At 36.0% G+C, this 27,992-nt stretch overlaps 1 protein-coding gene and 2 long non-coding RNA genes across 3 annotated transcripts; all 3 read left to right on the top strand.

The window, feature by feature from the left end:
- The first annotated feature begins 9 nt into the window (after positions 1 to 9).
- LOC127846267 (mucin-2-like) lies at positions 10 to 27,656 on the top strand. The gene is made up of 10 exons (XM_052377438.1): positions 10 to 181; positions 687 to 755; positions 930 to 1,195; positions 1,289 to 1,466; positions 16,305 to 16,373; positions 25,601 to 25,866; positions 25,960 to 26,137; positions 27,088 to 27,156; positions 27,331 to 27,596; positions 27,648 to 27,656. Exons 3-10 carry the CDS (start codon positions 941 to 943, stop codon positions 27,654 to 27,656), a joined length of 1,290 nt encoding a protein of 429 aa, XP_052233398.1. The 5' UTR covers positions 10 to 181; positions 687 to 755; positions 930 to 940.
- LOC127846762 (uncharacterized) lies at positions 16,929 to 18,397 on the top strand. The gene is made up of 3 exons (XR_008033651.1): positions 16,929 to 17,084; positions 18,040 to 18,108; positions 18,283 to 18,397. It is a non-coding gene; the product is annotated as an uncharacterized LOC127846762 (long non-coding RNA).
- On the top strand, positions 21,223 to 22,845 carry LOC127846761 (uncharacterized). The gene is made up of 3 exons (XR_008033649.1): positions 21,223 to 21,387; positions 22,343 to 22,411; positions 22,586 to 22,845. It is a non-coding gene; the product is annotated as an uncharacterized LOC127846761 (long non-coding RNA).
- Positions 27,657 to 27,992: the final 336 nt, after the last annotated feature.

Genomic DNA, 27,992 nt, shown 5'->3' with positions numbered 1-27,992 from the left:
TAGAAGCCGCAAGAAGACACGACCCGAGAAGATAGTGGTGTTGTACTTCTGCCAAACAACGGCAAGAAAGTAGTAACCATTACGGTCACATATAGATCTCAAGACGAGTCTGAAATCTTGTTGAGTCCGATTACTGCTCTGGTATGCGAGGAATTAACAAGCACAAGCATCACAACGCCCAGTAAGTTTATTTCTTTATGTTAATAAATTATAATCCAATTGCTTACACCATCATCATTACATTGATACATAAAACATTGTTTAAATACTTCATGAACAATATTTGAATAGCTGTCCGTGCATTAATATAATGGTTGAAACTTTAAGAACGGTGCTACTCTATCTTGTACATGTTGCTGGAAAGTCTTAATTACAAATACATATATTTTTGCTGAGCATTTTATTTGTTGACGAGATTAACAACATGCTGAGACATCCTTGACATACATCGTCGTAAAAATGTTTAAAACCATATTGAAAAGGCTGTACGTACAACTTCAGCTGTTTCGACTACACAATCATACTATTACTCTCTTGTACATGTTGCTGGAAAGTCTTAATTGCAAATACATATCTTTTCGCTGAGCATTAAATTTGTTGACGAGATTAACAATATGCTGCGGCATCCTTGACATACATCGTCATATAAATGTTTGAAACCGTATTGGCTGTACGTACAATTTCAGCTGTTTCGACTACACAACCACCGGTTTCCTCGACATCAACTCCACCATCAACAACAATTACAACGCCAGGTTTAAAATATTTAAATTTGTTTTGATAATGTGATTGCAGTAAAACTTTTCGTTCTTAACAAATGCATGCTAGAGAAAATATGTTGTCTTTCGTAGACCTATATTGTAATTACACACATTGACTAATTGCCATTATGCACGCATTAAACCTACGTTTACGACTGCCAAATATAGAATATTGCGAGATGGGCGAAGAAGAGAGAGTCGTTTCACCACGTATCGAAAGCATTACCTCTAACGGCTTACCTCTTGAGAATTTCGATGCGTTCAACATGGACGAAAGACCCATACCAGTTACAACAGATGAGAACAACACGGTTGTAGTCAAGATTGACATTCAACGGCCACACGCGACAGAAGTGAATGCGTTGCAATTTCCCGAACCTAAATATATTGAATCCGTCACCGTTACCTACACAGATAACACAACTCTAACTCAGGTATGTGTATTCATGTGCTTACGCTAGGTTGATATTCCGTGGACATTTTAGGAGCTCTAAACATGAATAAATGCCTTTGTCATACAATTGTAGAAGCCGCAAGAAGACACGACCCGAGAAGATAGTGGTGTTGTACTTCTGCCAAACAACGGCAAGAAAGTAGTAACCATTACGGTCACATATAGATCTCAAGACGAGTCTGAAATCTTGTTGAGTCCGATTACTGCTCTGGTATGCGAGGAATTGACAAGCACAAGCATCACAACGCCCAGTAAGTTTATTTCTTTATGTTAATAAATTATAATCCAATTGCTTACACCATCATCATTCCATTGATACATAAAACATTGTTTAAATACTTCATGAACAATATTTGAATAGCTGTCCTTGCATTAATATAATGGTTGAAACTTTAAGAACGGTGCTACTCTAACTATCTTGTACATGTTGCTGGAAAGTCTTAATTACAAATACATATATTTTTGCCGAGCATTTTACTTGTTGACGAGATTAACAACATGCTGAGACATCCTTGACATACATCGTCGTAAAAATGTTTAAAACCATATTGATTTGGCTGTACCTACAACTTCAGCTGTTTCGACTACACAATCATACTCTTATTCTCTTGTACATGTTGCTAGAAAGTCTTAATTACAAATACATATCTTTTCGCTGAGCACTTTATTTGTTTACGAGATTAACAATATGCTCAAAAGTAAGTATAATCCTTTATGTTAATAAATTATAATCCAATTGCTAATTATTATCATTCCATTGAGACATAATACATAGTTTAAATACTTCATGAACAATATTTGAAAAGCTGTCCGTGAATTAATATAATGATACTTTAAGAACGGTGCTACTCTAACTATCTTGTACATGTTGCTGGAAAGTCTTAATTACAAATACATATATATTTGCTGAGCATTTTATTTGTTGACGAGATTATCAACATGCTGAGACATCCTTGACATACATCGTCGTACAAATGTTTAAAACCATATTGATTTGGCTGTACGTACAACTTCAGCTGTTTCGACTACACAATCATACTCTTACTCTCTTGTACATGTTGCTGGAAAGTTTTAATTACAAATACATATCTTTTCGCTGAGCATTTAAATTTTTAACGAGATTAACAATATGCTGCGGCATCCTTGACATACATTGTCATATAAATGTTTGAAACCATATTGGCTGTACGTACAATTTCAGCTGTTTCGACTACACAACCATCGGTTTCCTCGACATCAACTCCACCATCAACATCAATTACAACGCCAGGTTAAAAATGTTTAAATTTGTTTTGATAATGTGATTGCAGTAAAACTGTTCGTTCTAAACAAATGCATGCTAGAGAAAATATGTTCTCTTTTGTAGACCTATATTGTAATTACACACATTGACTTATTGCCAGTATGCACGCATTAAACCTACATTTACGACTGCCAAATATAGAATATTGCGAGATGGGCGAAGAAGAGAGAGTCGTTTCACCACGTATCGAAAGCATTACCTCTAACGGCTTACCTCTTGAGAATTTCGATGCGTTCAACCCGGACGAAAGACCCATACCAGTTCCAACAGATGAGAACAACACGGTTGTAGTCAAGATTGACATTCAACGGCCAGACGCGACAGAAGTGAATGCGTTGCAATTTCTGGAACCTAAATATATTGAATTCGTCACCGTTACCTACACAGATAACACAACTCTAACTCAGGTATGTGTATTCATGTGCTTACGCTAGGTTGATATTCCGTGGACATTTTAGGAGCTCTAAACATGAATAAATGAATTTGTCATACAATTGTAGAAGCCGCAAGAAGACACGACCCGAGAAGATAGTGGTGTTGTACTTCTGCCAAACAACGGCAAGAAAGTAGTAACCATTACGGTCACATATCGATCTCAAGACGAGTCTGAAATCTTGTTGAGTCCGATTACTGCTCTGGTATGCGAGGAATTGACAAGCACAAGCATCACAACGCCCAGTAAGTTTATTCCTTTGTTTTAATAAATTATAATCCAATTGCTTACACCATCATCATTCCATTGATACATCAAACATTGTTTTAATACTTCATGAACAATATTTGAATAGCTGTCCGTGCATTAATATAATGGTTGAAACTTAAAGAACGGTACTACTCTAATTATCTTGTACATGTTGCTGGAAAGTCTTAATTACAAATACATATATTTTTGCTGAGCATTTTATTAGTTGACGAGATTAACAACATGCCGAGACATCCTTGACATACATCGTCGTAAAAATGTTTAAAACCATATTGATTTGGCTGTACCTACAACTTCAGCTGTTTCGACTACACAATCATACTCTTACTCTCTTGTACATGTTGCTGGAAAGTCTTAATTACAAATACATATATTTTCGCTGAGCATTTTATTTGTTGACGAGATTAACAATATGCTCAAAAGTAAGTATAATCCTTTATGTTAACAAATTATAATCCAATTGCTTACACCATCATCATTTCATTGAGACATAGCACATTGTTTAAATACTTCATGAACAATATTTGAATAGCTGTCCGTGCATTAATATAATGGTTGATACTTTAAGAACGGTACTACTCTAACTATCTTGTACATGTTGCTGGAAAGTCTTAATTACAAATCCATATTTTTTTCTGTGCATTTTATTTGTTGACGAGATTATCAACATGCTGAGACATCCTTGACATACATCGTCGTACAAATGTTTAAAACCATATTGATTCGGCTGTACGTTCAACTTCAGCTGTTTCGACTACACAATCATACTCTTACTCTCTTGTACATGTTGCTGGAAAGTCTTAATTACAAATACATATCTTTTCGCTGAGCATTTAATTTTTTGACGAGATTAACAATATGCTGCGGCATCCTTGACATACATCGTCATATAAATGTTTGAAACCATATTGGCTGTACGTACAATTTCAGCTGTTTCGACTACACAACCATCGGTTTCCTCGACATCAACTCCACCATCAACATCAATTACAACGCCAGGTTAAAAATGTTTAAATTTGTTTTGATAATGTGATTGCAGTAAAACTGTTCGTTCTAAACAAATGCATGCTAGAGAAAATATGTTCTCTTTCGTAGACCTATATTGTAATTACACACATTGACTTATTGCCAGTATGCACGCATTAAACCTACATTTACGACTGCCAAATATAGAATATTGCGAGATGGGCGAAGAAGAGAGAGTCGTTTCACCACGTATCGAAAGCATTACCTCTAACGGCTTACCTCTTGAGAATTTCGATGCGTTCAACCCGGACGAAAGACCCATACCAGTTCCAACAGATGAGAACAACACGGTTGTAGTCAAGATTGACATTCAACGGCCAGACGCGACAGAAGTGAATGCGTTGCAATTTCTGGAACCTAAATATATTGAATCCGTCACCGTTACCTTCAAAGATAACACAACTCTAACTCAGGTATGTGTATTCATGTGCTTACGCTAGGTTGATATTCCGTGGACATTTTAGGAGCTCTAAACATGAATTAATGAATTTGTCATACAATTGTAGAAGCCGCAAGAAGACACGACCCGAGAAGATAGTGGTGTTGTACTTCTGCCAAACAACGGCAAGAAAGTAGTTACCATTACGGTCACATATCGATCTCAAGACGAGTCTGAAATCTTGTTGAGTCCGATTACTGCTCTGGTATGCGAGGAATTGACAAGCACAAGCATCACAACGCCCAGTAAGTTTAATCCTTTATTTTAATAAATTATAATCCAATTGCTTACACCATCATCATTCCATTGATACATCAAACATTGTTTAAATACTTCATGAACAATATTTGAATAGCTGTCCGTGCATTAATATAATGGTTGAAACTTTAAGAACGGTACTACTCTAACTATCTTGTACATGTTGCTGGAAAGTCTTAATTACAAATACATATATTTTTGCTGAGCATTTTATTTGTTGACGAGATTAACAACATGCTGAGACATCCTTGACATACATCGTCGTAAAAATGTTTAAAACCATATTGATTTGGCTGTACCTACAACTTCAGCTGTTTCGAATACACAATCATACTCTTACTCTATTGTACATGTTGCTGGAAAGTCTTAATTACAAATACATATCTTTTCGCTGAGCATTTTATTTGTTGACGAGATTAACAATATGCTCAAACGTAAGTATAATCCTTTATGTTAACAAATTATAATCCAATTGCTTACACCATCATCATTCCATTGAGACATAACACATTGTTTAAATTCTTCATGAACAATATTTGAATAGCTGTCCGTGCATTAATATAATGATACTTTAAGAACGGTGCTACTCTTACTCTCTTGTACATGTTGCTGGAAAGTCTTAATTACAAATACATATATTTTTGCTGAGCATTTTATTTGTTGACGAGATTAACAATATGCTGCGGCATCCTTGACATACATCGTCGTACAAATGTTAAAAACCATATTGATTTGGCTGTACGTACAACTTCAGCTGTTTCGACTACACAATCATACTATTACTCTCTTGTACATGTTGCTGGAAAGTCTTAATTGCAAATACATATCTTTTCGCTGAGCATTTAATTTGTTGACGAGATTAACAATATGCTGCGGCATCCTTTACATACATCGTCATATAAATGTTTGAAACCATATTGACTGTACGTACAATTTCAGCTGTTTCGACTACACAACCATCGGTTTCCTCGACATCAACTCCACCATCAACATCAATTACAACGCCAGGTTAAAAATGTTTAAATTTGTTTTGATAATGTGATTGCAGTAAAACTGTTCCTTCTCAACAAATGCATGCTAGAGAAAATATGTTCTCTTTCGTAGACCTATATTATAATTACACACATTGACTTATTGCCAGTATGCACGCATTAAACCTACATTTACGACTGCCAAATATAGAATATTGCGAGATGGGCGAAGAAGAGAGAGTCGTTTCACCACGTATCGAAAGCATTACCTCTAACAGGTTACCTCTTGAGAATTTCGATGCGTTCAACACGGACGAAAGACCCATACCAGTTACAACAGATGAGAACAACACGGTTGTAGTCAAGATTGACATTCAACGGCCAGACGCGACAGAAGTGAATGCGTTGCAATTTCAAGAACCTAAATATATTGAATCCGTCACCGTTACCTACGAAGATAACACAACTGTAACTCAGGTATGTGTATTCATGTTCTTACGCTAGGTTGATATTCCGTGGACATTTTAGGAGCTCTAAACATGAATAAATGCCTTTGTCATACAATTGTAGAAGCCGCAAGAAGACACGACCCGAGAAGATAGTAGTGTTGTACTTCTGCCAAACAACGGCAAGAAAGTAGTAACCATTACGGTCACATATAGATCTCAAGACGAGTCTGAAATCTTGTTGAGTCCGATTACTGCTCTGGTATGCGAGGAATTGACAAGCACAATCATCACAACGCCCAGTAAGTTTAATCCTTTATTTTAATAAATTATAATCCAATTGCTTACACCATCATCATTCCATTGATACATAAAACATTGTTTAAATACTTCATGAACAATATTTGAATTGCTGTCCGTGCATTAATATAATGGTTGATACTTTAAGAACGGTGCTACTCTAACTATCTTGTACATGTTGCTGGAAAGTCTTAATTACAAATACATATATTTTTGCTGAGCATTTTATTTGTTGACGAGATTAACAACATGCTGAGACATCCTTGACATACATCATCGTAAAAATGTTTAAAACCATATTGATTTGGCTGTACGTACAACTTCAGCTGTTTTGACTACACAATCATACTCTTACTCTCTTGTACATGTTGCTGGAAAGTCTTAATTACAAATACATATCTTTTCGCTGAGCATTTTATTGTTGACGAGATTAACAATATGCTCAAAAGTAAGTATAATCCTTTATGTTAATAAATTATAATCCAATTGCTTACACCATCATCATTCCATTGAGACATAATACATTGTTTAAATACTTCATGAACAATATTTGAATAGCTGTCCGTGAATTAATATAATGGTTGATACTTTAAGAACGGTGCTACTCTATCTTGTACATGTTGCTGGAAAGTCTTAATTACAAATACATATATTTTTGCTGAGCAATTTATTTGTTGACGAGATTATCAACATGCTGAGACATCCTTGACATACATCGTCGTACAAATGTTTAAAACCATTTTAATTTGGCTGTACGTACAACTTCAGCTGTTTCGACTACACAATCATACTATTACTCTCTTGTACATGTTGCTGGAAAGTCTAAATTAGAAATGCATATCTTTTCGCTGAGCATTTAATTTGTTGACGAGATTAACAACATGCTGCGGCATCCTTGACATACATCGTCATATAAATGTTTGAAACCATATTGGCTGTACGTACAATTTCAGCTGTTTCGACTACACAACCATCGGTTTCCTCGACATCAACTCCACCATCAACATCAATTACAACGCCAGGTTAAAAATGTTTAAATTTGTTTTGATATTGTGATTGCAGTAAAACTTTTCGTTCTTAACAACTGCATGCTAGAGAAAATATGTTCTCTTTCGTAGACCTATATTGTAATTACACACATTGACTAATTGCCATTATGCACGCATTAAACCTAAATTTACGACTGCCAAATATAGAATATTGCGAGATGGGCGAAGAAGAGAGAGTCGTTTCACCACGTATCGAAAGCATTACCTCTAACGGCTTACCTCTGGAGAATTTCGATGCGTTCAACACGGACGAAAGACCCATACCAATTCCAACAGATGAGAACAACACGGTTGTAGTCAAGATTGACATTCAACGGCCAGACGCGACAGAAGTGAATGCGTTGCAATTTCCAGAACCTAAATATATTGAATCCGTCACCGTTACCTACAAAGATAACACAACTCTAACTCAGGTATGTGTATTCATGTGCTTACGCTAGGTTGATATTCCGTGGACATTTTAGGAGCTCTAAACATGAATAAATGCCTTTGTCATACAATTGTAGAAGCCGCAAGAAGACACGACCCGAGAAGATAGTGGTGTTGTACTTCTGCCAAACAATGGCAAGAAAGTAGTAACCATTACGGTCACATATAGATCTCAAGACGAGTCTGTAATCTTGTTGAGTCCGATTACTGCTCTGGTATGCGAGGAATTGACAAGCACAAGCATCACAACGCCCAGTAAGTTTAATCCTTTATTTAATAAATTATAATCCAATTGCTTACACCATCATCATTCCATTGATACATAAAACATTGTTTAAATACTTCATGAACAATTTTTGAATAGCTGTCCGTGCATTAATATAATGGTTGAAACTTTAAGAACGGTACTACTCTAACTATTTTGTACATGTTGCTGGAAAGTCTTAATTACAAATACATATATTTTTGCTGAGCATTTTATTTGTTGACGAGATTATCAACATGCTGAGACATCCTTGACATACATCGTCGTAAAAATGTTTAAAACCATATTGATTTGGCTGTACCTACAACTTCAGCTGTTTCGACTACACAATCATACTCTTACTCTATTGTACATGTTGCTGGAAAGTCTTAATTATAAATACATATCTTTTCGCTGAGCATTTTATTTGTTGACGAGATTAACAATATGCTCAAAAGTAAGTATAATCCTTTATGTTAATAAATTATAATCCAATTGCTTACACCATCATCATTCCATTAAAACATAGCACATTGTTTAAATACTGCATGAACAGTATTTGAATAGCTGTCCGTGCATTGATATAATGGTTGATACTTTAAGAACGGTGCTACTCTAACTATCTTGTACATGTTGCTGGAAAGTCTTAATTACAAATACATGTATTTTTTATGAGCATTTTATTTGTTGACGAGATTATCAACATGCTGAGACATCCTTGACATACATCGTCGCACAAATGTTTAAAACCACATTGATTTGGCTGTACGTACAACTTCAGCTGTTTCGCCTGGACTGCACTATCATACTCTTACTCTCTTGTACATGTTGCTGGAAAGTCTTTATTACAAATACATATCTTTTCGCTGAGCATTTAATTTGTTGACGAGATTAACAATATGCTGCGGCATCCTTGACATACATCGTCATATAAATGTTTGAAACCATATTGGCTGTACGTACAATTTCAGCTGTTTCGACTACACAACCATCGGTTTCCTCGACATCAACTCCACCATCAACATCAATTACAACGCCAGGTTAAAAATGTTTAAATTTGTTTTGATAATGTGATTGCAGTAAAACTGTTCGTTCTAAACAAATGCATGTTAGAGAATATATGTTCTCTTTCGTAGACCTATATTGTAATTACACACATTGACTTATTGTCAGTATGCACGCATTAAACCTACATTTACGACTGCCAAATATAGAATATTGCGAGATGGGCGAAGAAGAGAGAGTCGTTTCACCACGTATCGAAAGCATTACCTCTAACGGCTTACCTCTGGAGAATTTCGATGCGTTCAACACGGACGAAAGACCCATACCAATTCCAACAGATGAGAACAACACGGTTGTAGTCAAGATTGACATTCAACGGCCAGACGCGACAGAAGTGAATGCGTTGCAATTTCCAGAACCTAAATATATTGAATCCGTCACCGTTACCTACAAAGATAACACAACTCTAACTCAGGTATGTGTATTCATGTGCTTACGCTAGGTTGATATTCAGTGGACATTTAAGGAGCTCTAAACATGAATAAATGCCTTTGTCATACAATTGTAGAAGCCGCAAGAAGACACGACCCGAGAATATAGTGGTGTTGTACTTCTGCCAAACAATGGCAAGAAAGTAGTAACCATTACGGTCACATATAGATCTCAAGACGAGTCTGTAATCTTGTTGAGTCCGATTACTGCTCTGGTATGCGAGGAATTGACAAGCACAAGCATCACAACGCCCAGTAAGTTTAATCCTTTATTTAATAAATTATAATCCAATTGCTTACACCATCATCATTCCATTGATACATAAAACATTGTTTAAATACTTCATGAACAATTTTTGAATAGCTGTCCGTGCATTAATATAATGGTTGAAACTTTAAGAACGGTACTACTCTAACTATTTTGTACATGTTGCTGGAAAGTCTTAATTACAAATACATATATTTTTGCTGAGCATTTTATTTGTTGACGAGATTATCAACATGCTGAGACATCCTTGACATACATCGTCGTAAAAATGTTTAAAACCATATTGATTTGGCTGTACCTACAACTTCAGCTGTTTCGACTACACAATCATACTCTTACTCTATTGTACATGTTGCTGGAAAGTCTTAATTATAAATACATATCTTTTCGCTGAGCATTTTATTTGTTGACGAGATTAACAATATGCTCAAAAGTAAGTATAATCCTTTATGTTAATAAATTATAATCCAATTGCTTACACCATCATCATTCCATTAAAACATAGCACATTGTTTAAATACTGCATGAACAGTATTTGAATAGCTGTCCGTGCATTGATATAATGGTTGATACTTTAAGAACGGTGCTACTCTAACTATCTTGTACATGTTGCTGGAAAGTCTTAATTACAAATACATGTATTTTTGCTGAGCATTTTATTTGTTGACGAGATTATCAACATGCTGAGACATCCTTGACATACATCGTCGCACAAATGTTTAAAACCACATTGATTTGGCTGTACGTACAACTTCAGCTGTTTCGCCTGGACTGCACTATCATACTCTTACTCTCTTGTACATGTTGCTGGAAAGTCTTTATTAAAAATACATATCTTTTCGCTGAGCATTTAATTTGTTGACGAGATTCACAATATGCTGCGGCATCCTTGACATACATCGTCATATAAATGTTTGAAACCATATTGGCTGTACGTACCATTTCAGCTGTTTCGACTACACAACCATCGGTTTCCTCGACATCAACTCCACCATCAACATCAATTACAACGCCAGGTTAAAAATGTTTAAATTTGTTTTGATAATGTGATTGCAGTAAAACTGTTTGTTCTAAACAAATGCATGTTAGAGAAAATATGTTCTCTTTCGTAGACCTATATTGTAATTACACACATTGACTTATTGTCAGTATGCACGCATTAAACCTACATTTACGACTGCCAAATATAGAATATTGCGAGATGGGCGAAGAAGAGAGAGTCGTTTCACCACGTATCGAAAGCATTACCTCTAACGGCTTACCTCTGGAGAATTTCGATGCGTTCAACACGGACGAAAGACCCATACCAGTTACACCAGATGAGAACAACACGGTTGTAGTCAAGATTGACATTCAACGGCCAGACGCGACAGAAGTGAATGCGTTGCAATTTCCAGAACCTAAATATATTGAATCCGTCACCGTTACCTACGAAGATAACACAACTCTAACTCAGGTATGTGTATTCATGTTCTTACGCTAGGTTGATATTCCGTGGACATTTTAGGAGCTCTAAACATGAATAAATGCCTTTGTCATACAATTGTAGAAGCCGCAAGAAGACACGACCCGAGAAGATAGTGGTGTTGTACTTCTTCCAAACAACGGCAAGAAAGTAGTTACCATTACGGTCACATATAGATCTCAAGACGAGTCTGAAATCTTGTTGAGTCCGATTACTGCTCTGGTATGCGAGGAATTGACAAGCACAAGCATCACAACGCCCAGTAAGTTTAATCCTTTATGTTAATATATTATTATCCAATTGCTTACACCATCATCATTCCATTGATACATAAACATTGTTTAAATACTTCATGAACAATATTTGAATAGCTGTCCTTGCATTAATATAATGGTTGAAACTTTAAGAACGGTGCTACTCTAACTATCTTGTACATGCTGCTGGAAAGTCTTAATTACAGATACATATATTTTTGCTGAGCATTTTATTTGTTGACGAGATTAACAACATGCTGAGACATCCTTGACATACATCGTCGTAAAAATGTTTAAAACCATATTGTTTTGGCTGTACGTACAACTTCAGCTGTTTCGACAACACAATCATACTCTTACTTTCTTGTACGTGTTGCTGGAAAGTCTTAATTACAAATACATATCTTTTCGCTGAGCATTTTATTTGTTGACGAGATTAACAAGATGCCCAAAAGTAAGTATAATCCTTTATGTTGATAAATTATAATCCAATTGCTTACACCATCATCATTTCATTGAGCCATAACATATTGTTTAAATACTTCATGAACAATATTTGAATTGCTGTCCGTGCATTAATGTAATGGTTGATACTTTAAGATCGGTGCTACTCTAACTATCTTGTACATGTTGCTGGAAAGTCTTAATTACAAATACATATATTTTTGCTGGGTATTTTATTTGTTGACGAGATTATCAGCATGCTGAGACATCCTTGACATACATCGTCGTACAAATTTTAAAACCATATCGATTCGGCTGTACGTAAAACTTCAGCAGTTTCGACTACACAATCATACTCTTACTCTCTTGTTCATGTTGCTGGAAAGTCTGAATTACAAATACATATCTTTTCGCTGAGCATTTAATTTGTTGACGAGATTAACAATATGCTGCGGCATCCTTGACATACATCGTCATATAAATGTTTGAAACCATATTGGCTGTACGTATAATTTCAGCTGTTTCGACTACACATCCATCGGTTTCCTCGACATCAACTCCACCATCAACATCAATTACAACGCCAGGTTAAAAATGTTTAAATTTGTTTTGATATTGTGATTGCAGTAAAACTTTTCGTTCTTAACAACTGCATGCTAGAGAAAATATGTTCTCTTTCGTAGACCTATATTGTAATTACACACATTGACTAATTGCCATTATGCACGCATTAAACCTAAATTTACGACTGCCAAATATAGAATATTGCGAGATGGGCGAAGAAGAGAGAGTCGTTTCACCACGTATCGAAAGCATTACCTCTAACGGCTTACCTCTGGAGAATTTCGATGCGTTCAACACGGACGAAAGACCCATACCAATTCCAACAGATGAGAACAACACGGTTGTAGTCAAGATTGACATTCAACGGCCAGACGCGACAGAAGTGAATGCGTTGCAATTTCCAGAACCTAAATATATTGAATCCGTCACCGTTACCTACAAAGATAACACAACTCTAACTCAGGTATGTTTATTCATGTGCTTACGCTAGGTTGATATTCCGTGGACATTTTAGGAGCTCTAAACATGAATAAATGCCTTTGTCATACAATTGTAGAAGCCGCAAGAAGACACGACCCGAGAAGATAGTGGTGTTGTACTTCTGCCAAACAATGGCAAGAAAGTAGTAACCATTACGGTCACATATAGATCTCAAGACGAGTCTGTAATCTTGTTGAGTCCGATTACTGCTCTGGTATGCGAGGAATTGACAAGCACAAGCATCACAACGCCCAGTAAGTTTAATCCTTTATTTAATAAATTATAATCCAATTGCTTACACCATCATCATTCCATTGATACATAAAACATTGTTTAAATACTTCATGAACAATTTTTGAATAGCTGTCCGTGCATTAATATAATGGTTGAAACTTAAAGAACGGTACTACTCTAACTATCTTGTACATGTTGCTGGAAAGTCTTAATTACAAATACATATATTTTTGCTGAGCATTTTATTTGTTGACGAGATTATCAACATGCTGAGACATCCTTGACATACATCGTCGTAAAAATGTTTAAAACCATATTGATTTGGCTGTACCTACAACTTCAGCTGTTTCGACTACACAATCATACTCTTACTCTATTGTACATGTTGCTGGAAAGTCTTAATTATAAATACATATCTTTTCGCTGAGCATTTTATTTGTTGACGAGATTAACAATATGCTCAAAAGTAAGTATAATCCTTTATGTTAATAAATTATAATCCAATTGCTTACACCATCATCATTCCATTAAAACATAGCACATTGTTTAAATACTGCATGAACAGTATTTGAATAGCTGTCCGTGCATTGATATAATGGTTGATACTTTAAGAACGGTGCTACTCTAACTATCTTGTACATGTTGCTGGAAAGTCTTAATTACAAATACATGTATTTTTTATGAGCATTTTAATTGTTGACGAGATTATCAACATGCTGAGACATCCTTGACATACATCGTCGCACAAATGTTTAAAACCACATTGATTTGGCTGTACGTACAACTTCAGCTGTTTCGCCTGGACTGCCCTATCATACTCTTACTCTCTTGTACATGTTGCTGGAAAGTCTTTATTACAAATACATATCTTTTCGCTGAGCATTTAATTTGTTGACGAGATTAACAATATGCTGCGGCATCCTTGACATACATCGTCATTTAAATGTTTGAAACCATATTGGCTGTACGTACAATTTCAGCTGTTTCGACTACACAACCATCTGTTTCCTCGACATCAACTCCACCATCAACATCAATTACAACGCCAGGTTAAAAATGTTTAAATTTGTTTTGATAATGTGATTGCAGTAAAACTGTTCGTTCTAAACAAATGCATGTTAGAGAAAATATGTTCTCTTTCGTAGACCTATATTGTAATTACACACATTGACTTATTGTCAGTATGCACGCATTAAACCTACATTTACGACTGCCAAATATAGAATATTGCGAGATGGGCGAAGAAGAGAGAGTCGTTTCACCACGTATCGAAATCATTACCTCTAACGGCTTACCTCTGGAGAATTTCGATGCGTTCAACACGGACGAAAGACCCATACCAGTTACACCAGATGAGAACAACACGGTTGTAGTCAAGATTGACATTCAACGGCCAGACGCGACAGAAGTGAATGCGTTGCAATTTCCAGAACCTAAATATATTGAATCCGTCACCGTTACCTACGAAGATAACACAACTCTAACTCAGGTATGTGTATTCATGTTCTTACGCTAGGTTGATATTCCGTGGACATTTTAGGAGCTCTAAACATGAATAAATGCCTTTGTCATACAATTGTAGAAGCCGCAAGAAGACACGACCCGAGAAGATAGTGGTGTTGTACTTCTTCCAAACAACGGCAAGAAAGTAGTTACCATTACGGTCACATATAGATCTCAAGACGAGTCTGAAATCTTGTTGAGTCCGATTACTGCTCTGGTATGCGAGGAATTGACAAGCACAAGCATCACAACGCCCAGTAAGTTTAATCCTTTATGTTAATATATTATTATCCAATTGCTTACACCATCATCATTCCATTGATACATAAAACATTGTTTAAATACTTCATGAACAATATTTGAATAGCTGTCCTTGCATTAATATAATGGTTGAAACTTTAAGAACGGTGCTACTCTAACTATCTTGTACATGTTGCTGGAAAGTCTTAATTACAAATACATATATTTTTGCTGAGCATTTAATTTGTTGACGAGATTAACAACATGCTGTGATATCCTTGACATACATCGTCGTAAAAATGTTTAAGACCATATTGATTTGGCTGTACCTACAACTTCAGCTGTTTCGAATACACAATCATACTCTAACTCTCTTGTACATGTTGCTGGAAAGTCTTAATTACAAACACATATCTTTTCGCTGAGCATTTTATTTGTTGACGAGATTAACAATAAGCTCAAAAGTAAGTATAATCCTTTATGTTAATAAATTATAATCCAATTGCTTACACCATCATCATTCCATTGAGACATAACACATTGTTTAAATACTTCATGAACAATATTTGAATAGCTGTCTGTGCATTAATATAATGGTTGATACTTTAAGATCGGTGCTACTCTAACTATCTTGTACATGTTGCTGGAAAGTCTTAATTACAAATACATATATTTTTGCTGAGCATTTTATTTGTTGACGAGATTATCAACATGCTGAGACATCCTTGACATACATCGTCGTACAAATGTTTAAAACCATATTGATTTGGCTGTACGTACAACTTCAGCTGTTTCGACTACACAATCATACTCTTACTCTCTTGTACATGTTGCTGGAAAGTCTTAATTATAAATACATATCTTTTCGCTGAGCATTTAATTTGTTGACGAGATTAACAATATGCTGCGGCATTCTAGACATACATCGTCATATAAATGTTTGAAACCATATTGGCTGTACGTACAATTTCAGCTGTTTCGACTACACAACCATCGGTTTCCTCGACATCAACTCCACCATCAACATCAATTACAACGCCAGGTTAAAAATGTTTAAATTTGTTTTGATAATGTTATTGCAGTATATCTTTTCGTTCTTAACAAATGCATGCTGGAGAAAATATGTTCTCTTTCGTAGACCTATATTGTAATTACACACATTGACTAATTGCCATTATGCACGCATTAAACCTACATTTACGACTGCCAAATATAGAATATTGCGAGATGGGCGAAGAAGAGAGAGTCGTTTCACCACGTATCGAAAGCATTACCTCTAACGGCTTACCTCTTGAGAATTTCGATGCGTTCAACCCGGACGAAAGACCCATACCAGTTACAACAGATGAGAACAACACGATTGTAGTCAAGATTGACATTCAACGGCCAGACGCGACAGAAGTGAATGCGTTGCAATTTCCAGAACCTAAATATATTGAATCCGTCACCGTTACCTACAAAGATATCACAACTCTAACTCAGGTATGTGTATTAATGTGCTTACGCTAGGTTGATATTCCGTGGACATTTTAGGAGCTCTAAACATGAATAAATGCCTTTGTCATTCAATTGTAGAAGCCGCAAGAAGACACGACCCGAGAAGATAGTGGTGTTGTACTTCTGCCAAACAACGGCAAGAAAGTAGTAACCATTACGGTCACATACAGATCTCAAGACGAGTCTGAAATCTTGTTGAGTCCGATTACTGCACTGGTATGCGAGGAATTGACAAGCACAAGCATCACAACGACCAGTAAGTTTAATCCTTTATGTAAATAAATTATAATCAAATCGCTTACACCATCATCATTCCATTGATACATAAAACATTGTTTAAATACTTCATGAACAATATTTGAATAGCTGTCCGTGCATTAATATAATGGTTGATACTTTTAGAACGGTGCTACTCTAACTATCTTGTACATGCTGCTGGAAAGTCTTAATTACAAATACATATATTTTTGCTGAGCATTTTATTTGTTGACGAGATTAACAACATGCTGAGACATCCTTGACATACATCGTCGTAAAAATGTTTAAAACCATATTGTTTTGGCTGTACGTACAACTTCAGCTGTTTCGACAACACAATCATACTCTTACTTTCTTGTACGTGTTGCTGGAAAGTCTTAATTACAAATACATATCTTTTCGCTGAGCATTTTATTTGTTGACGAGATTAACAAGATGCCCAAAAGTAAGTATAATCCTTTATGTTGATAAATTATAATCCAATTGCTTACACCATCATCATTTCATTGAGCCATAACATATTGTTTAAATACTTCATGAACAATATTTGAATAGCTTTCCGTGCATTAATGTAATGGTTGATACTTTAAGAACGGTGCTACTCTAACTATCTTGTACATGTTGCTGGAAAGTCTTAATTACAAATACATATATTTTTGCTGGGCGTTTTATTTGTTGACGAGATTATCAGCATGCTGAGACATCCTTGACATACATCGTCGTACAAATTTTAAAACCATATCGATTCGGCTGTACGTAAAACTTCAGCTGTTTCGACTACACAATCATTCTCTTACTCTCTTGTTCATGTTGCTGGAAAGTCTGAATTACAAATACATATCTTTTCGCTGAGCATTTAATTTGTTGACGAGATTAACAATATGCTGCGGCATCCTTGACATACATCGTCATATAAATGTTTGAAACCATATTGGCTGTACGTATAATTTCAGCTGTTTCGACTACACATCCATCGGTTTCCTCGACATCAACTCCACCATCAACATCAATTACAACGCCAGGTTAAAAATGTTTAAATTTGTTTTAATAATGTGATTGCAGTAAAACATTTCGTTCTTAATAAATGCATGCTAGAGAAAATATGTTCTCTTTCGTAGACCTATATTGTAATTACACACATTGACTAATTGCCATTATGCACGCATTAAACCTACATTTACGACTGCAAAATATAGAATATTGCGAGATGGGCGAAGAAGAGAGAGTTGTTTCACCACGTATCGAAAGCATTACCTCTAACGGCTTACCTCTTGAGAATTTCGATGCGTTCAACACGGACGAAAGACCCATACCAATTCCAACAGATGAGAACAACACGGTTGTAGTCAAGATTGACATTCAACGGCCAGACGCGACAGAAGTGAATGCGTTGCAATTGCCCGAACCTAAATATATTGAATCCGTCACCGTTACCTACACAGATAACACAACTCTAACTCAGGTATGTGTATTCATGTGCTTACGCTAGGTTGATATTCCGTGGACATTTTAGGAGCTCTAAACATGAATAAATGCCTTTGTCATGCAATTGTAGAAGCCGCAAGAAGACACGACCCGAGAAGATAGTGGTGTTGTTCTCCTGCCAAACAACGGCAAGAAAGTAATAACCATTACGGTCACATATAGATCTCAAGACGAGTCTGAAATCTTGTTGAGTCCGATTACTGCTCTGGTATGCGAGGAATTGACAAGCACAAGCATCACAACGACCAGTAAGTTTATTCCTTTATGTTAATAAATTATAATCCAATTGCTTACACCATCATCATTCCATTGATACATAAAACATTGTTTAAATACTTCATGAACATTATTTGAATAGATGTCCGTGCATTAATATAATGGTTGAAACTTTAAGAACGGTGCTACTCTATCTTGTACATGTTGCTGGAAAGTCTTAATTACAAATACATATATTTTTGCTGAGCATTTTATTTGTTGACGATATTAACAACATACTGAGACATCCTTGACATACATCGTCTCAAAAATGTTTAAGACCATATTGATTTGGCTTTACCTACAACTTCAGCTGTTTCGACTACACAATCATACTCTTACTCTCTTGTACATGTTGCTGGAAAGTCTTAATTACAAATACATATCTTTTCGCTGAGCATTTAATTTGTTGACGAGATTAACAATATGCTGCGGCATCCTTGACATACATCGTCATATAAATGTTTGAAACCATATTGGCTGTACGTATAATTTCAGCTGTTTCGACTACACAACCATCGGTTTCCTCGACATCAACTCCACCATCAACATCAATTACAACGCCAGGTTAAAAATGTTTAAATTTGTTTTTATAATGTGATTGCAGTAAAACTGTTCGTTCTAAACAAATGCATGCTGGAGAAAATATGTTCTCTTTCGTAGACCTATATTGTAATTACACACATTGACTAATTGCCATTATGCACTTATTAAACCTACATTTACGACTGCCAAATATAGAATATTGCGAGATGGGCGAAGAAGAGAGAGTCGTTTCACCACGAATCGAAAGCATTACCTCTAACGGCTTACCTCTTGAGAATTTCGATGCGTTCAACACGGACGAAAGACCCATACCAGTTACAACAGATGAGAACAACACGGTTGTAGTCAAGATTGACATTCAACGGCCAGACGCGACAGAAGTGAATGCGTTGCAATTGCCCGAACTTAAATATATTGAATCCGTCACCGTTACCTACAAAGATAACACAACTCTAACTCAGGTATGTGTATTCATGTGCTTACGCTAGGTTGATATTCCGCGGACATTTTAGGAGCTCTAAACATGAATAAATGCCTTTGTCATACAATTGTAGAAGCCGCAAGAAGACACGATCCGAGAAGATAGTGGTGTTGTACTTCTGCCAAACAACGGCAAGAAAGTAGTAACCATAACGGTCACATATAGATCTCAAGACGAGTCTGAAATCTTGTTGAGTCCGATTACTGCTCTGGTATGCGAGGAATTGACAAGCATCACAACGCACAGTAAGTTTAATCCTTTATGTTAATAAATTATAATCCAATTGCTTACACCATCATCATTCCATTGATACATAAAACGTTGTTTAAATACTTCATGAACAATATTTGAATAGCCGTCCGTGCATTAATATAATGGTTGAAACTTTAAGATCGGTGCTACTCTAACTATCGTGTACATGTTGCTGGAAAGTCTTTATTAGAAATACATATATTTTTGCTGAGCATTTTATTTGTTGACGAGATTAACAACATGCTGAGACATCCTTGACATACATCGTCGTAAAAATGTTAAAAACCATATTGATTTGGCTGTACGTACAACTTCAGCTGTTTCGACTACACAATCATACTCTTACTCTCTTGTACATGTTGCTGGAAAGTCTTAATTTCAAATACATATCTTTTTGCTGAGCATTGTATTTGTTGACGAGATTAACAATATGCTGCGGCATCCTTGACATACATCGTCATATAAATGTTTGAAATCATATTAGCTGTACGTACAATTTCAGCTGTTTCGACTACACAACCATCGGTTTCCTCGACATCAACTCCGCCATCAACATCAATTACAACGCCAGGTTAAAAATGTTTAAATTTCTTTTGATAATGTTATTGCAGTATATCTTTTCGTTCTTAACAAATGCATGCTGGAGAAAATATGTTCTCTGTCGTAGACCTATATTGTAATTACACACATTGACTAATTGCCATTATGCACGCATTAAACCTACATTTACGACTGCCAAATATAGAATATTGCGAGATGGGCGAAGAAGAGAGAGTCGTTTCACCACGTATCGAAAGCATTACCTCTAACGGCTTACCTCTTGAGAATTTCGATGCGTTCAACCCGGACGAAAGACCCATACCAGTTACAACAGATGAGAACAACACGATTGTAGTCAAGATTGACATTCAACGGCCAGACGCGACAGAAGTGAATGCGTTGCAATTTCCAGAACCTAAATATATTGAATCCGTCACCGTTACCTACAAAGATAACACAACTCTAACTCAGGTATGTGTATTAATGTGCTTACGCTAGGTTGATATTCCGTGGACATTTTAGGAGCTCTAAACATGAATAAATGCCTTTGTCATACAATTGTAGAAGCCGCAAGAAGACACGACCCGAGAAGATAGTGGTGTTGTACTTCTGCCAAATAACGGCAAGAAAGTAGTAACCATTACGGTCACATACAGATCTCAAGACGAGTCTGAAATCTTGTTGAGTCCGATTACTGCACTGGTATGCGAGGAATTGACAAGCACAAGCATCACAACGACCAGTAAGTTTAATCCTTTATGTAAATAAATTATAATCAAATCGCTTACACCATCATCATTCCATTGATACATAAAACATTGTTTAAATACTTCATGAACAATATTTGAATAGCTGTCCGTGCATTAATATAATGGTTGATACTTTAAGAACGGTGCTACTCTAACTATCTTGTACATGCTGCTGGAAAGTCTTAATTACAAATACATATATTTTTGCTGAGCATTTTATTTGTTGACGAGATTAACAACATGCTGAGACATCCTTGACATACATCGTCGTAAAAATGTTTAAAACCATATTGTTTTGGCTGTACGTACAACTTCAGCTGTTTCGACAACACAATCATACTCTTACTTTCTTGTACGTGTTGCTGGAAAGTCTTAATTACAAATACATATCTTTTCGCTGAGCATTTTATTTGTTGACGAGATTAACAAGATGCCCAAAAGTAAGTATAATCCTTTATGTTGATAAATTATAATCCAATTGCTTACACCATCATCATTTCATTGAGCCATAACATATTGTTTAAATACTTCATGAACAATATTTGAATAGCTTTCCGTGCATTAATGTAATGGTTGATACTTTAAGAACGGTGCTACTCTAACTATCTTGTACATGTTGCTGGAAAGTCTTAATTACAAATACATATATTTTTGCTGGGCGTTTTATTTGTTGACGAGATTATCAGCATGCTGAGACATCCTTGACATACATCGTCGTACAAATTTTAAAACCATATCGATTCGGCTGTACGTAAAACGTCAGCAGTTTCGACTACACAATCATACTCTTACTCTCTTGTTCATGTTGCTGGAAAGTCTGAATTACAAATACATATCTTTTCGCTGAGCATTTAATTTGTTGACGAGATTAACAATATGCTGCGGCATCCTTGACATACATCGTCATATAAATGTTTGAAACCATATTGGCTGTACGTATAATTTCAGCTGTTTCGACTACACATCCATCGGTTTCCTCGACATCAACTCCACCATCAACATCAATTACAACGCCAGGTTAAAAATGTTTAAATTTGTTTTAATAATGTGATTGCAGTAAAACATTTCGTTCTTAATAAATGCATGCTAGAGAAAATATGTTCTCTTTCGTAGACCTATATTGTAATTACACACATTGACTAATTGCCATTATGCACGCATTAAACCTACATTTACGACTGCCAAATATAGAATATTGCGAGATGGGCGAAGAAGAGAGAGTTGTTTCACCACGTATCGAAAGCATTACCTCTAACGGCTTACCTCTTGAGAATTTCGATGCGTTCAACTCGGACGAAAGACCCATACCAGTTACAACAGATGAGAACAACACGGTTGTAGTCAAGATTGACATTCAACGGCCAGACGCGACAGAAGTGAATGCGTTGCAATTGCCCGAACCTAAATATATTGAATCCGTCACCGTTACCTACACAGATAACACAACTCTAACTCAGGTATGTGTATTCATGTGCTTACGCTAGGTTGATATTCCGTGGACATTTTAGGAGCTCTAAACATGAATAAATGCCTTTGTCATACAATTGTAGAAGCCGCAAGAAGACACGACCCGAGAAGATAGTGGTGTTGTACTTCTGCCAAACAACGGCAAGAAAGTAGTAACCATTACGGTCACATATAGATCTCAAGACGAGTCTGAAATCTTGTTGAGTCCGATTACTGCTCTGGTATGCGAGGAATTGACAAGCACAAGCATTACAACGACCAGTAAGTTTATTCCTTTATGTTAATAAATTATAATCCAATTGCTTACACCATCATCATTCCATTGATACATAAAACATTGTTTAAATACTTCATGAACAATATTTGAATAGATGTCCGTGCATTAATAAATGGTTGAAACTTTAAGAACGGTGCTACTCTATCTTGTACATGTTGCTGGAAAGTCTTAATTACAAATACATATATTTTTGCTGAGCATTTTATTTGTTGACGAGATTAACAACATGCTGAGACATCCTTGACATACATCGTCGTACAAATGTTTAAAACCATATTGATTTGGCTGTACATACAACTTCAGCTGTTTCGACTACACAATCATACTCTTACTCTCTTGTACATGTTGCTGAAAAGTCTTAATTACAAATAAATATCTTTTCGCTGAGCATTTAATTTTATGACGAGATTAACAATATGCTGCGGCATCCTTGACATACATCGTCATATAAATGTTTGAAACCATATTGGCTGTACGTATAATTTCAGCTGTTTCGACTACACAGCCATCGGTTTCCTCGACATCAACTCCACCATCAACATCAATTACAACGCCAGGTTAAAAATGTTTAAATTTGTTTTAATAATGTGATTGCAGTAAAATATTTCGTTCTTAAAACTGCATGCTAGAGATAATATGTTCTCTTTCGTAGACCTATATTGTAATAACACACATTGACTAATTGCCATTATGCACGCATTAAACCTACATTTACGACTGCCAAATTTAGACTATTGCGAGATGGGCGAAGAAGAGAGAGTTGTTTCACCACGTATCGAAAGCATTACCTCTAACGGCTTACCTCTTGAGAATTTCGATGCGTTCAACCCGGACGAAAGACCCATACCAGTTACAAAAGATGAGAACAACACGGTTGTAGTCAAGATTGACATTCAACGGCCAGACGCGACAGAAGTGAATGCGTTGCAATTGCCCGAACCTAAATATATTGAATCCGTCACCGTTACCTACACAGATAACACAACTCTAACTGAGGTATGTGTATTCATGTGCTTACGCTAGGTTGATATTCCGTGGACATTTTAGGAGCTCTAAACATGAATAAATGCCTTTGTCATACAATTGTAGAAGCCGCAAGAAGACACGACCCGAGAAGATAGTGGTGTTGTACTCCTGCCAAACAACGGCAAGAAAGTAATAACCATTACGGTCACATATAGATCTCAAGACGAGTCTGAAATCTTGTTGAGTCCGATTACTGCTCTGGTATGCGAGGAATTGACAATCACAAGCATCACAACGACCAGTAAGTTTATTCCTTTATGTTAATAAATTATAATCCAATTGCTTACACCATCATCATTCCATTGATACATAAAACATTGTTTAAGTACTTCATGAGCAATATTTGAATAGATGTCCGTGCATTAATATAATGGTTGAAACTTTAAGAACGGTGCTACTCTATCTTGTACATGTTGCTGGAAAGTCTTAATTACAAATACATATATTTTTGCTGAGCATTTTATTTGTTGACGAGATAAACAACATGCTGAGACATCATTGACATACATCTTCGTAAAAATGTTTAAAACCATATTGATTTGGCTGTACCTACAACTTCAGCTGTTTCGACTACACAATCAAACTCTTACTCTCTTGTACGTGTTGCTGGAAAGTCTTAATTACAAATACATATCTTTTCGCTGAGCATTTTATTTGTTGACGAGATTAACAAGATGCCCAAAAGTAAGTATAATCCTTTATGTTAATAAATTATATTCCAATTGCTTACACCCTCATCATTTCCATGAGACATAACACATTGTTTAAATACTTCATGAACAATATTTGAATAGCTGTCCATGCATTAATGTAATGGTTGATACTTTAAGAACGGTGCTACTCTAACTTTCTTGTACATGTTGCTGGAAAGTCTTAATTACAAATACATATTTTTTTCCTGGGCGTTTTATTTGTTGACGAGATTATCAACATGCTGAGACATCCTTGACATACATCGTCGTACAAATGTTTAAAACCATATCGATTTGGCTGTACGTAAAACTTCAGTTGTTGCGACTACACAATCATACTCTTACTCTCTTGTACATGTTGCTGGAAAGTCTTAATTACAAATACATATCTTTTCGCTGAGCATTTAATTTGTTGACGAGATTAACAATATGCTGCGGCATCATTGACATACATCGTCATATAAATGTTTGAAACCATATTGGCTGTACGTATAATTTCAGCTGTTTCGACTACACAGCCATCGGTTTCCTCGACATCAACTCCACCATCAACATCAATTACAACGCCAGGTTAAAAATGTTTAAATTTGTTTTAATGATGTGATTGCAGTAAAACATTTCTTTCTTAACAAATGCATGCTAGAGAAAATATGTTCTCTTTCGTGGACCTATATTGTAATTACACACATTGACTAATTGCCATTATGCACGCATTAAACCTACATTTACGACTGCCAAATATAGAATATTGCGAGATGGGCGAAGAAGAGAGAGTCGTTTCACCACGTATCGAAAGCATTACCTCTAACGGCTTACCTCTTGAGAATTTCGATGCGTTCAACACGGACGAAAGACCCATACCAGTTACAACAGATGAGAACAACACGGTTGTAGTCAAGATTGACATTCAACGGCCAGACGCGACAGAAGTGAATGCGTTGCAATTGCCCGAACCTAAATATATTGAATCCGTCACCGTTACCTACACAGATAACACAACTCTAACTGAGGTATGTGTATTCATGTGCTTACGCTAGGTTGATATTCCGTGGACATTTTAGGAGCTCTAAACATGAATAAATGCCTTTGTCATACAATTGTAGAAGCCGCAAGAAGACACGACCCGAGAAGATAGTGGTGTTGTACTCCTGCCAAACAACGGCAAGAAAGTAGTAACCATTACGGTCACATATAGATCTCAAGACGAGTCTGAAATCTTGTTGAGTCCGATTACTGCTCTGGTATGCGAGGAATTGACAAGAACAAGCATCACAACGACAAGTAAGTTTATTCCTTTATATTAATAAATTATAATCCAATTGCTTACACCATCATCATTCCATTGATACATAAAACATTGTATAAATACTTCATGAACAATATTTGAATAGCTTTCCGTGCATTAATATAATGGTTGAAACTTTAAGAACGGTGCTACTCTATCTTGTACATGTTGCTGGAAAGTCTTAATTACAAATACAAATATTTTTGCTAAGCATTTTATTTGTTGACGAGATTAACAACATGCTGAGACATACATCGTCGTAAAAATGTTTAAAACCATATTGATTTGGCTGTACCTACAACTTCAGCTGTTTTGACTACACAATCAAACTCTTACTCTCTTGTACATGTTGCTGGAAAGTCTTAATTACAAATACATATCTTTTCGCTGAGCATTTAATTTGTTGACGAGATTAACAATATGCTCAAAAGTAAGTATAATCCTTTATGTTAATTAATTATAATCCAATTGCTTACACCATCATCATTCCATTGATGCATAAAACATTGTTTAAATACTTCATGAACAATATTTGAATAGCTGTCCGTGCATAAATATAATGGTGGAAACTTTAAGAACGTTGCAACTCTAACTATCTTGTACATGTTGCTGGAAAGTCTTAATTACAAATACAATGTACAAATATTTTTGCTGAGCATTTTATTGGTTGACGAGATTATCAACATGCTGAAACATCCTTGACATACATCGTCGTACAAATGTTTAAAACCATATTGATTTGGCTATAAGTGCAACTTCAGCTGTTTCGACTACACAATCATACTCTTACTCTCTTTTACATGTTGCTGGAAAGTCTTAATTACAAATACATATATTTTCGCTGAGCATTTAATTTGTCGACGAGATTAACAATATGCTGCGGCATCCTTGACATACGTCGTCATATAAATGTTTGAAACCATATTGGCTGTACGTACAATTTCAGCTGTTTCGACTACACAACCATCGGTTTCCTCTACATCAACTCCACCATCAACATCAATTACAACGCCAGGTTAAACATGTTTAAATTTTTTTTGATAATGTGATTGCAGTACAACTGTTCGTTCTTAACAAATGCATGCTAGAGAAAATATGTTCAATTTCGTAGACCTATATTGTAATTACACACATTGACTTATTTCCAAAATGCACGCATTAAACCTACATTTACGACTGCCAAATATAGAATATTGCGAGATGGGCGAAGAAGAGAGAGTCGTTTCACCACGTATCGAAAGCATTACCTCTAACGGCTTACCTCTTGAGAATTTCGATGCGTTCAACACGGACGAAAGACCCATACCAGTTACAACAGATGAGAACAACACGGTTGTAGTCAAGATTGACATTCAACGGCCAGACGCGACAGAAGTGAATGCGTTGCAATTTCCAGAACCTAAATATATTGAATCCGTCACCGTTACCTACAAAGATAACACAACTCTAACTCAGGTATGTGTATTCATGTGCTTACGCTAGGTTGATATTCCGTGGACATTTTAGGAGCTCTAAACATGAATAAATGCCTTTGTCATACAATTGTAGAAGCCGCAAGAAGGCACGACCCGAGAAGATAGTGGTGTTGTACTTCTGCCAAACAACGGCAAGAAAGTAGTAACCATTACGGTCACATATAGATCTCAAGACGAGTCTGAAATCTTGTTGAGTCCGATTACTGCTCTGGTATGCGAGGAATTGACAAGCACAAGCATCACAACGCCCAGTAAGTTTAATCCTTTATGTTAAAAAATTATAATCCAATTGCTTACACCACCATCATTCCATTGATACATAAAACATTGTTTAAATACTTCATGAACAATATTTGAATAGCTGTCCGTGCATTAA

Source organism: Dreissena polymorpha, chromosome 9 (assembly GCF_020536995.1).
Source record: "Dreissena polymorpha isolate Duluth1 chromosome 9, UMN_Dpol_1.0, whole genome shotgun sequence".
Lineage (NCBI taxonomy): Eukaryota > Metazoa > Mollusca > Bivalvia > Myida > Dreissenidae > Dreissena > Dreissena polymorpha.
This window is presented reverse-complemented; position numbering and strand designations above follow the sequence as displayed.

What these genes read in the sequence shown, in the direction of transcription:
- LOC127846267 (XM_052377438.1), top strand. Translation starts at nt 941, where the DNA reads ATGGGCGAAGAAGAGAGAGTCGTTTCACCACGTATCGAAAGCATTACC. An exon ending in AACATCAATTACAACGCCAG is followed by an intron (nt 16,374 to 25,600) that starts GTTAAAAATGTT and finishes TGCCAAATATAG; the next exon opens with AATATTGCGAGATGGGCGAA. An exon ending in ATAACACAACTCTAACTGAG is followed by an intron (nt 25,867 to 25,959) that starts GTATGTGTATTC and finishes ATACAATTGTAG; the next exon opens with AAGCCGCAAGAAGACACGAC.